General features: G+C 39.2%; 1 protein-coding gene across 3 annotated transcripts in view; it reads right to left on the reverse strand.

Moving 5' to 3' along the window:
• The window catches only part of ARHGAP44 (Rho GTPase activating protein 44), a 261,017-nt gene that overhangs the window by 84,842 nt on the left and 163,301 nt on the right, over positions 1-12,874 (reverse strand). For all 3 annotated transcript variants that reach the window (XM_049861084.1, XM_049861082.1, XM_049861083.1), the window contains one exon: positions 2,255-2,366. In XM_049861084.1, coding sequence (XP_049717041.1) covers positions 2,255-2,366 — 112 coding nt within the window. The remainder of the gene's footprint in view (positions 1-2,254; positions 2,367-12,874) is intronic.

The raw sequence follows: 12,874 nt of genomic DNA on the forward strand, positions 1-12,874 counted from the left end.
TGTTATAGGCAGATGACATAACCTTGCTTACTGAAAGTGAAGAGGACTTGAAGCACTTACTGATGAAGATCAAAGACAACAACCTTCGGTGTGGATTACATCTCAGCATAAAACAAAAATCCTCACAACTGGACCAATAAGCAACATCATGATAAATGGAGAAAATATTGAAGTTGTCAAGAATTTCATTTGACTTGGATCCACAATCTACGCCCATGGAAGCAGCAATCAAGAAATCAGACAACGTATTGCATTGGGCAAATCTGCTGCAAAAGACTTCTTTAAAGCGTTAAAAAGCAAAGATGTCACTCTAAGGACTTAAGGTGCACCTGATCCAAGCCATGATATTTTCAATTGCCTCATATGCATGTGAAAGCTGGACAGTGAATAAGGAAGACCAAAGAAGAACTGATACTTTTGAACTATGGTTCTGGCAAATAATGTCGAATATACCATGGACTGCCAGAACAGCAAACCAATCTATCTTGGAAGAAGTACAACCAGAATGCCCCTTAGAGGCAAGGAGGGTGAGACTTTGTCTCACATACTTTGGACATGTTATGAGGAGGGACCAGTCCCAAGAGAAGGACATCATGTTTAGCAGAGGGTCTGCCGAAAAAGAGAAAGACCCTCAATGAGATGGATTGACACAGTGGCTGCAACGATGGGCTCAAACACAGCAATGACTGTGAGGATGGTGCATGTCTCATTCTGTTGTACACAGGGTCACTATGAGTCAGAACCAACACATTGGCACCTACAACAGCAACCCTACTGAATACTTTTTACCAGTTACTGTCAAATCGACTCTGACTCACAACGATTCATGTGTGTCTGAGCAGAACTGTGCTCCACAGGGTTTTCAATGACTGAGTTTTCAGAAATATACGGCCTGGTCTTTCTTCCAAGGTGCCTCTGGGTGGTCTCCAATCTCCAACCTTTTGATTAGCAACCGAGCATGTTAATCATTTGCACCACCCAGGGACTTGAATATTTTTAAGCACTTATAAATATTTATCCATACATCCGTCCCACCAACAGCACCAGCGGATGTGGAACTGCTGGGGTAGTACGAGAAGAAACCAGAGATGGTTTGGGGCAATGCCTTCTAATATGGTAGCCCCTACTCACATGTGGCTATGTAACTTTAAATCTCAAGTGATGAAAATTAAATAACATTTAATTAAAATAAAAAATTTAGTTTCTCAGTTGCTCGACATACACATGTGGCTATTGGTTACCCAACTGTGTTGATAAAGAACATTTCTATCACCGCGGACGTTCTACTGGAAAGTGCTGGCTGGTCAGATTTTACACGACCAACACACCAGGGTTTAGGGCAAACAAACTCTCCAAACATTTCCTTTCTCATTTCACAAAATTTCACTTGGTTGAGGCTAGCAAAATTGTCACATAGACATTCAGCTTATTTTTTTTTTTAATTGTTTTACTTTGTGTCCTTTAAAGTCCAAAAAGAACAGGGCTTTATAAGCATAAACCTTAAGAGGCTTTACAGGATCTACTGGGCACAGGAGACTGGGGACATTTTCATTTCACAGAAGACTGGAAACTGGTGAATGGCTGGGCTGGTGACGACAGTCAAGACCCTAACTCGCTGTAATGCCAGCAGAGGAGAAGAATGTGGGTGGGAGAAGAGGATGGCAGGCAGCTGAAAGGGCCACCATATTTGGGAATCTTGGCCAGGTGGTGAGATGATTCTCCAATCATCGTATGCGACTCCTAAAATGTGGGACTCGAATGATGGGGCTATGGGAGGCAATTTGAGGTGGTACAGGTACAGTAACACCAAGTCAATACCCCCTCATCAATCCACTCTCTATTCCCCCCAAAACATTAAGGAGACAGCCTCAGGCTTAGGCCAGAATAACATTAACACCTCTCCAATTCCTCCTCCTCTTCCTTTTTAACAAAGGAAGACAGGCTTCAGGACCACAGCCTTCCACTGGCAACAGGATCCAAAATCTAGTAACACTGGCTTTGCTTTCATCCCGTTTACCTTTATGCTTACCTGGTATTTGTAGCAAAGGACCCTGCTTCTTCAGTTTACGGTAGTTTAACAAATTTCTTTTTAAAATAAATATATTTGAAAATGTGACTACATCAATATTAATCATTGATGAAAAACAGTGTCAGGGAGTAGGGTGAGGGCTGGAAACAGTAATAATGCTGCAGGATGAGTAACTTTCCTGCTCACTAACATTTTTTTAATGCTTATTTTCGTTCCTGCTCGTACCTCAGCCAGCAAAAACAGGGGCTCAATCACATCTCTCTCTATTTGCAGTTCGAAATGTATCAGCTCTTGTGCCAGCTTGTCCTCGGTCTCTCCACAGAGTTTCAGCATCTTCCTGCAACAGAAAAAAAAAAGCACACACTAAATATCCTAGAATTTCACCTGCTTCGTACTCTTGTCACCTCCTGGCTCAGTAGACTTTCTTGAGGCGGAGCTAATATGTTGGTTGGTTTCCGTGACATCCCACCGACCAACTTGCTCCACCTGCTTCATCTCTGAGATTATCGATTTTTCATTTGATGCTGAGAGTCTACTGTATACCTGGAGTGAAAGGGCACACGTGGGAAAACAGAAGAGAAATCTGGGAGCAGCAGCAGACTGGCAGATACCAAACCCACAGGACTCAAAGGAGCCAGATGCTACTATCTCCCCTGAGGGGATGGAAGAAACAAGCGAAAACGGATCCACTAACAAATTAGTATCTTCAAACACATACCAAACACTCAATTTCAGCAGGTTCTAATAGAAAGAAAACTCTTCTATCTAAGTCATCAAAACCTATTAGTACTGGGTGTGGCACTGGGTGGACTGACAGTTATCCAATGGAAAAAGCATTCCAAAATGAAGGAGTGAATAACAGGAAACCTGAATGAGGAGAAGGTTATGCCATGTTCCTAGATGAGGGGATACCATATTTAAAGGTGTTAACTCCCCTTAAATGGCATACAGTTTGTCCTCACTTTTCACAACACCATGTTAAATGAAACTCATGTAAAAACCTTTTCCAAGTCAATAAAAGGTTGAGCAGTGAGATCAGAAAAGTCTCTGCCACTTTTCTCATCTTTATCTCAAGACACTGATCTATCCTTGATGTGAATGAGTTTCATATTCTTGAACTAGTCTCTTCCAGAATAATTATTATTCTGAAGTTAGTATGTACCTTTCCTGTCCATATTTCTGCACTTTTACTGCATATGTATATGTTTTACACGTAATATGTAATATTGCTGCTTTGCCTCATTAAAAAGAAAGCTTACATCAACGGTTTAACATTCAATGTATCCTACTACTTGCACTTAATTCATCGTATGTTTTGGGCTTATCCATCTTGATACATGCAGAACTATTCCATTTTTCTACATAAAATTACATTCTATGAATATACCACTATTTATTAAGCTCTTCCACATTCAACAGGTTGTGTGTGTGTGTGTGTATGTGTGGTGAAAATATACACACCAGAACATCTGCCAATACCACAATCTCTACATTTATAACGCAATGACGCTGATCACTTCTTCATGTTGTACAGCCATTATTGCTGTCCTCTTCCAAGTATTCCACCACCGTTAACATAAAGCTCAATGCCCCTCAAAACTTTCCCTGGCCCCCTCCATCCTACCCCTGGTTACCATTAATGATCTTTGGTTTCTACATATTTGCTTCTGTCACATAAGTGAGATCATACAGTCTTTGTCCTTTTGTGGCTGACTTATTTCACTCAGCATGATGTTTTTAAGGTTCACCCATGTTGTGGCATGTATTAGGACTTCGTTTCTCTTTATTGCTCAGAGGTATTCCACTGCATGTATGTACCACGTTTTATTCATCCATTCATCTGTTGCTGGACATTTCGGTTCATTCCATCTTTTGGCTATTGTGAAAAGTGCTGCCACCAACACTGGGGTACAGGTTTCTGTTTGTGTTCCTGCTTTCAGGCCTTCTGGGTATATACCTAGGATTGGGACTGAAATTAATAGTGTTCGCTATCACATGTAGTGCTGCAGTGAAGACGCTTCTGCAGTCTCTTTCTGCATGTGCGAGCACGTGCGAGCGTTTTTCTGTGTGAAGGAGAGAGGTTCTTAAAATCTGGCAGACGTGGCCAATGGCTCTCCAAAGTGACTGTAGTGACTGACCCTCTCAACCAGGGTGTATGGGAGTTCCCATTACTCTCCACCTCTGCCAACCTGTGGAATCAGTAGGCTATGTAATTTCTGCAAAACTGGTGGATATAAATATTATCACATTCTGGTTTTAAGCTCCATTTCCTCAACTACTGGTGAAACGGTATCTTTTCATGTTTTGGGCCCTTCAGGATTACTCTTCCATGAAGTTCCTGCCATTCATATTCTGTGGCTACTTTCTGTGGGATCTCATTATTTGAATTCATTTGTAGCGGTTGTTCATATGCCTACACATACCTGTATGAATATATAATGGATTCTAATTCTTTTCCATTGTTGTTGCAAATATCAATTCTCAGGTGTGGTTTATCTTTGTATGTTTTTTAAATCTGATTCTTCTGGTACTTATCTCCATTATTTCTAATGCTCTTCTTCCTTTATTAATTTTAAGCATTATCTACTGTCAACTATAGAAACTGCAAATGGAGCTACTGTTACATTTCCCCTCCCTTCTTCATTTATTTATATCATTAAAAAAAAATTTTTTTTTTTATATCACTAGATATTCAGTATTTACACTACATTATGACTCTATATACTATTCAGAGCTAAGCCTGGTAGTAACTATGATTACTGTTCTTTCCTGTGCATTATTTGTTCCCCCTGGAGTTAAAAATTATCTTGTTATGGTTTCCCTGTTAAGCTTTCTATGTACACAAGTGAACCCAAAACTCTCTGCTACATTTCTAATCTTTCTTTCAAGACACTAAACTATCCTTGATGTGAATGAATTTCATATTCTTCAATTACTCTCCCAGACCTGTGGCAATCTGGGTTCACATTACCTTCTATCTCTCAGGCACAGCTATCCTTCTGGAATCTTCCTTTACCATTCTCTGGGACTCTCTCGGCCTCTGCCCTGTGCTGAATCTCCTGTTTACTGCATCCTGTGTCTACATGTTTCTTGATTACCTTCTCATTATGGAACTCATCTTGCTGAGAAAGAGTTTGTGGGAAGTCAAATTTTTGAGACCCTGCATGTTGGAACATTCTCTTTTACCCTCACATTGACTGATAGTTAGGCAGGATATTGAAAGGTACAGTGGACATCATTTTCCTCCAGAATTTTGAAGGGATTGTCCGATAATTTTCTAGCCGCTGGTAAGTCTAGAAGTATTCTGATTTCTGATCCTTGGTATGTTAAAATTCTTTCACTAGAAGGTCATCAGTATTCACGATAGTGAGCTGTGGCATAAGTTTATTTTCTTCCGTTGTATTATGTGCTCAATGAGTCCTTTCAATATAAACTCATGTCCTTCAGTTCCAGAAAATTCTCTTGGATTTATTATTTCCTCCTCTACTTTTTTTCCTTTTAATTGTGCTTTAAGTCAAAGTTTACAAACCAAGTCAGTCTCTTATACAAAAATTTATATACATCTTGCTATGTACTCCTAGTTGCTCTCTCCGTAATGAGACAGCACATTCCTTCTCGCCACCCTGTATTTCCATGTCCATTCAGCCCGCATCTGTTCCCCTCGCCCTTCACATCTCCCCTCCAGGCAGAAGCTGCACACATAGTCTCATGTGTCTACTTGATCCAAGAATTCCACTCACCAATATCACTTTCTCTCCAATAGTCCAGTCCAATCCCTGTCTGAAGACTTGGCTTTGGGAATGGTTCCCGTGTTGGGCTAACAAAAGGTCTGGGGACCATGACCTCTAAGGTCCTTCTAGTCTCAGTCACACCATTATGTCTGATCTTTTTACAAGAATTTGAAGTCTGCATCCCACTACACTCCTACTCCCTCAGGGGTCCTCTGATGTGATCCCCGAAAGAGAAGTCATTGGTTGCACCTGGGCACCATCTAGTTCTTCTGGTCTCAGGCTGATGTACTCTCTGGTTTATGTAGCCCTTTCTATCCCTTGGGCTCATAATTACCTTGTGTCTTTGGTGTTCTTCATTCTCCTTTCCTCTAGGTGGGTTGAGACCAATTGATGCATCGTAGATGGCCGATTGCTAGTGTTTAAGACCCCTGACGCCACTCTCCAAAGAGGGATACAGAATGTTTTCTGAATAGACTTTATGAAGCCAACTCACTTAGATGTCCCTTGAAACCATAGTCCCCGATCCCCCGCCCCTGCTACGCTGGCCTTCAAAGTGTTCCGTTTATCTAGGAAACTTCTTTGCTTTTGGTTTAGTCCAGTTGTGCTGACCTCTCCTGTATTGTGTTTGCTCTTTCCCTTCACCTAAAATAGTTCTTATCTACTATCTGATTAGTGAAAACCCCCTCCCTGCTCTCACAACCATCAAACAATATTTTCTTCTCTGTTTAAACTATTTCTCGAGTTCTTATAATAGTGGTCTCATATAATATTTATCTTTTTGCACCTGACTGATTTCACTCAGCATAATGCTTCCAGGTTCATCCACGTTATAAAAGGTTTCACGGATTCATCAGTGCTCTTTATTGATGCGTAGTATTCCATCGTGTGAATATACCATAATTCATTTACCCATCCATCCCTTGATGGGCACCTTGGTTGCTTCCATCTTTTTGCTATTCTAAACAGTGCCACAATGAACATGGGTATGCATATACCTGTTCATGTGAAGGTTCTTATTTCTCTAGGATATATTCCAAGGAGTGGGATTGCTGGATCGTATAGGACTTCTATTGCTAGCTTTTTAAGGAAGCGCCAAATCGATTTCCAAAGTGGTTGTAACATTTTACATTCCCACCAGCAGTGTATAAGTGTTCCAATCTCTCCACAGCCTCTCCAACATTTATTATTTTGTGTGTTTTTTGGATTAATGCCAATCTTGTTGAAATGAGATGGAATCTCATTGTAGTTTTGATTTGCATACAATCCTGAGAATTTCCTCATGTATCTGTTAGCTACCTGAATGTCTTTAGTGAAGTGTCTGTTCGTATCTTTTGTCCATTTTTAAATTGTTCTTTTCGTTCTTTTGTAAATTTGTTCTTTTGTAGATGAGTTTTTGCAGTATCTTGTAGATTTTAGAAATCAGACACTGATCAGAAATGTCATAGCTAAAAATTTTTTTCCCAGTCTGTAGGTAATCTTTTTACTCTTTTGGTGAAGTCTTTGGATGAGCATAGGTGTTTGATTTTTAGGAGCTACCAGCTATATAATTTCTCTTCTACATTGTTAGTAATGTTTCATATACTGCTTATGCCATATATTAGGGCTCCTAGTGTTATCCCTATTTTTTCTTCCATGACCTTTATCGTTTTAGATTTTACACTTAGGTCTTTGATCCATTTTGAGTTCGTTTTTGTGCACAGAGTGAGGTATGGGTCTTGTTTCATTTTTTTGCAGATGGATATCCAGTTATGCCAGTACCATTTGTTAAACAGACTGTCTTTTCCCCATTTAATTGACTTTGGACCTTTGTCAAATATCAGCTGCTAATATGTGGATGGATTTATGTCTACATTCTCAATTCTGTTCCATTGGTCTATGTATCTGTTGTACCAGGACCAGGCTGTTTTGACTACTGTGGCGGTATAAGAGGTTCTAAAATCAGGTAGAGTGAGGCCTCCCACTTTGTTCTTCTTTTTCAGTAATGCTTTACTTATATGGGGCCTCTTTCCCCTCCATATGAAGTTGGTAATCTGCTTCTCCATCTCATTAAAAAATGTCATCGGAATTTGGACTGGAATTCCGTTGTATCTATGGATGACTTCTGGTAGAACAGACATTTTTATAATGTTAAGTCTTCCTTTCTATGAACAAGGTATGTTTTTCCACTTACATAGGTTTCTTTTGGTTTCTTGCAGTAGTGTCTTGTAGTTTTCTTTGTATAGGTCTTTTACATCTCTGGTAAGATTTATTCCTAAGTATTTTACCTTCTTGGGGGCTACTGTAAATAGTACTAATTTGGTGTTTTCCTCTTCATGTTCTTTTTGTTGGTGTAGAGGAATCCAACTGATTTTTGTATGTTTATCTTGTATCCCGATTCTCTGTTGAACTTTCTATTGTTTCAGTAGTTTTCTGGAGGATTCCTTAGGGTTTTTTGTGTATAAGATCATGTCATCTGCAAATAGAGATATTTTTACTTCTGCCTTGCCAAACTGGATCCCCTTTATTTCTTTGTCTAGCCTAATTGCTCTGGCTAGGACTTCCAGCACAATGTTGAATAAGAGTGGTGATAAAGGCCATCTTTGTCTGGTTCCCAAACTCAAGGGGAATGCTTTCAGACTCTCTCCATTTACGATGATGTTGGCTATTGGCTTTGTATAAATGCCCTTTATTATGTTGAGGAATTTTCCTTCCATTCCTATTTTGCTGAGAGTTTTTATCAAGAATGGGTGTTGAACTTTGTCAAATGCCTTTTCTGCACCAATTGATAAGATAATGTGGTTCTTGTCTTTTGTTTTATTTATGTGATGGATTACAATAATATTTTTTCTAATGCTGAACCATCCCTGCATACCTGGTATGAATCCCACTTGGTCATGGTGAAAATTTTTTTTTGATATGATATTTTTTTGAATTTTATTGGTTAGAATTTTGTTGAGGATTTCTGAATCTAAGTTCATGAGGGATATAGGTCTGTAATTTTCTTTTTCTGTGGTGTTTTTACCTGGTTTTGGTATTAGGGATATGCTACCTTCATACAATGAGTTTGGTAGTATTCTGTCCTTTTCTATGCTCTGAAATACCTTTAGTAGTAGTGGTGTTAACTCTTCTCTGAAAGTTTGGTAGAACTCTGCAGTGAACTCATTGGGCCAGGGCCTTTTTTTGTTGAGAGTTTTTAAATTACCTTTTCAATCTCTTCTTTTGTTATGAGTTTATTTAGTTCTACCTCTGTGTCAGTTTAGGTATGTAGTGTTTCTAGAAATTCATCCATTTCTTCTAGGTTTTCAAATTTGTTAGAGTACAGTTTTTCGTAGTAATCTGATATGATTCTTTCAATTTCAGTTGGGTCTGTTGTAATATCACCCATCTCATTTCTTCTTCAGGTTCTTCGATTCCTCTGCTGTTTTTCTTTTGTCAGTTTGGCCAACGGTTTAACAATTTTCTTAATTTTTTCAAAGAACCAGCTTTTGGTCTTGTTAATGCTTTCAATTGTTTTTCTGTTTTCTATTTCATTAAATTCTGCTCTAATTTCTATTACGTGCTTTCTTCTGGTGCCTGAGGGTTTCTTTTGTTGCTCTCTTTCTATTTGTTCAAGTTGTAGGGATAATTCTTTGATTTTGGCCCTTTCTTCTTTTTGGATATGTGCATTTATTGATACAAATTGACCTCTGAGCACTGCTTTAGCTGCGTCTCAAAGGTTTTGATAGGAAGTGTTTTCATTCTCATTGGATTCTCTGAATTTCTTTATTCCATCCTTGATGTCTTCTACAAACCAGTCATTCTTGAGCAGGGTATTGCTCAGTTTCCAAGGGTTTGATTTCTTTTACCTGCTTTTTCTGTTATTGATTTATACTTTTATGGCCTTATGGTCAGAGAAGATGCTTTGTAATATTTTCATGTTTTGGATTCTGTTAAGGCTTGCTTTATGACCTAATATGTGGTCTATTCTAGAAGATGCTCCATGTGCGTTGGAAAAAAAAGAATACTTGGCTGCTGTTGGGTGGAGTTTCTGTATATGTCTATGAGGTCAAGTTCTTTGATTTTGGCATTTAGACCTTCCGTGTCTTTTCTGAGCTTCTTTCTGGATGTTCTGTCCTTCACCGAAAGTGGTGTGTTGAAGTCTCCTACTATAATTGTGGCGCTGTCTATCTCACGTTTCAATGATGGATAGAGTTTGTTTTCTGTACCTTGCAGCCCTGTCACTGGGTGAATAAATATTTAATATGGTTATATACTCCTGGTATATTTCCCTTTAATCATTATATAGTGTCCTTTATCCTTTCTGATGGATTTAATTTTAAAGTCTATTTTGTCAGAAATTAATATTGCCACTCCTCCTTTTTTTTGATTGCTGTTTCCTTGATATATTTTTTTCTATCCTTTGAGTTTTAGTTTGTTTGTCTCTGTGTGTCTCTTGTAGGCAGCATATAGATGAATTGTGTTTTTTTATCCATTCTGCCACTCTCTGTCTCTTCACTGGTGCATTTAGTCCATTTACATTTAGCATAATTATGTATAGGTATGAATTTACTGCCATCATTATGATGTCTTTTTTTCTGTGTTGTTGACAGTTTCTTTTTCCCACTTGATTTTTTGTGCTGAGTAGTTATCTGTATATATTGTATTTTCCTCTTCTTTGTTGTAGTTGATTTTGTTTCTGCTCAGTCTCTAATTTTTTTCTTGTATTTTATTTTGACAAGTAGGATTGTTAATCTCCTTTGTGGTTATATTAATATTTACCCCTATTTTTCTAAGTTTAAACCTAACTTTTCTTTGTGTCGCCTTATCTTCTTCTCCATATGAAAGATCTATGACTACATTTCACAGTCCCTCTTTACTGTTTTAATGTTGTCTTCTTTCACATTCACATAATGACATCGCTGTTTCTGTTTTGAGCGTTTTTTATATTGATTTATTTTTGTGATTTCCCTGTCTGGGTTGACATCTGATTGCTCTGTCCAGTGTTCTAATCTTGAGTTGATATCTGATATTTTTGATTTTCTAACCAGAGAACTCCCTTTAGTATTTCTTGTAGTTTTAGTTTGGTTTTTACAAATTCCCTAAACTTCTGTTTATCTGGAAATGTCCTAATTTTGCCATCATATTTGAGAGACAGTTTTGCTGGATACGTGATTTCTTGGCTGGCAATTTCTTTCCATCAATGCTTTATATAAGTGATTCCACTGCCTTCTTGCCTGCATGGTTTCTGCTGAGTAGTCTGACCTTATTCTTATCGACTGTTCTCTGTAGGTGACTTTTAGTTTATCCCTGGCTGCTCTTAAAATTCTCTCTTTATCTTTGGTTTTGGCAAGTTTGATTATAATATGTCTTGGTGACTTTAAGATCTACCTTATGTGGAGTTCGATGAGCATCTTGGATAGATACCTTCTCATCTTTCACAATAACCAACCCAACCCATTGCTGTCAAGTCGATTCCGACTCATAGCGATCCTACAGGACAGAGTAGAACTGCCCCATAGAGTTTCCAAGGAGCGCCCGGTAGATCTGAACTGCTGACCTTTAGGTTAGCAGCCATAGCACTTAACCACTACGTCACCAGGGTTTCCTCTTTCACATTCGCAGGGAAGTTTTCTGCCAACAAATCTTCAACAATTCCCTCTATATTTTCTGTTATCCCTCCCTGTTCTGGAACTCCAATCATTCGTAAGTTATTTCTCTTGATAGAGTCCCACATGATTCTTAGGGTTTCTTCATGTTTTTGAATTCTTTTATCTGATTTTTCTTCAAATATATTGGTGTCAAGTGCTTTATCTTCAGTCTCACCAATTCTGCCTTCCACTTGCCCAGTTCTGCTCCTCTGACTTTCTACTGAGTTGTCTAATTCTATAACTTTACTGATAATCCTCTGCATTTGATTGCTGTCTCTCTATGGATTCTTCCAGCTTATTAAATTTTTCATTATGTTCTCGAATAACCTTTTTAATTTCTTCAACTGCTTTATCTGTGTGTTCCTTGGCTTGTTCTGTGTATTGCCTGAGTTCCTTCCTGATTTCTTGAAGAGTTTTGTATATTAATCTTTTTTAATCCCATATCCAGTAGTTCCAGAATAGCACCTTCATCTAGAAGTTCCCTTGATTCTTTGTTTTGAGAGGTTGTTGAAGTGATCATGGTTTGCTTCATTATATGATTTTATATTGACTGTTATTTCCAAGCCATCTATAAGTTACTGTATTAGTTTATTTTATGTTTGCTTACTATAATATCTAGCTTCTTGCTTTGTTCTGTTTTGATATGCCCTAATAGGTTGACTGAGTGAGCTAGCTTGATTATTTTCTCCTTTGAAGTTCTAACATCCTGTCACCAGATGGCTAGAGCTGTTACCAGGTATATGAATCTAGGAGTCCATTCACTTTTCTTGTATGGATTCAGCTTAGGCGTCCAGGTAGTTGGTCATCAAGTGTGTGGTACAGGCTCTGTCATACAGTCTTAGAGGGGGAGGGTGATTGGTGTAGGTACCGGTATTCTGGTTGCAGCAGGAGTCATGCTCTGAACAAGGCAGGGGGCCGACAACTGTGCCCTGAGTGTGAGGAAAGCGTGTCCCTGTTCTCTAGAGCACGGGTGGGTGGGTTCTGTAGGCAAGCTTTGGGCACCCAATGCTTTTGGTTGTAAGGACTGGGAGGTACCAGTTATCCCTTGGACCCGTCGCGGGTGGCTGGAAGACTTGAGTGGAGCCACCAGTCCTTAGGCCCCTGATGTGGGTAGGTGAGGACCCTGTTTAACAGGCAAAGCGGTGTCAAACATCAAACACCCACCTCTCCACCGTACAGGTGAAACAGTTGCAGTCTGTCAACAAGGGCCTATTCTCCAGAAATAGGCCCACACAGGTCCATGCAGGTGGGAAATGTATTCCAAGTCCACGGATCACTTGTGCCTGGGCAGGAGCCACTTCTGTCCTGAGCTCCCCAGGTTAGTGGAGCTGACAGATTATCTTTTCCCCACTTGTGAATTTATTCCTTCTCCAAGGCCAGAAGAATGGCTCAGAGTACACAACGGGACCTATTTCAGGCCCAGGGAAATCAACAGCCACTGAAACCGGCTTGAGGGCTGGGGGTGCAGTAAAATATATGCAAGTACTTAGCTTTTGCCAAGAGCACCA

This window comes from Elephas maximus, chromosome 19 (genome assembly GCF_024166365.1).
Source record: "Elephas maximus indicus isolate mEleMax1 chromosome 19, mEleMax1 primary haplotype, whole genome shotgun sequence".
Classification (NCBI taxonomy): Eukaryota; Metazoa; Chordata; class Mammalia; order Proboscidea; family Elephantidae; genus Elephas; species Elephas maximus.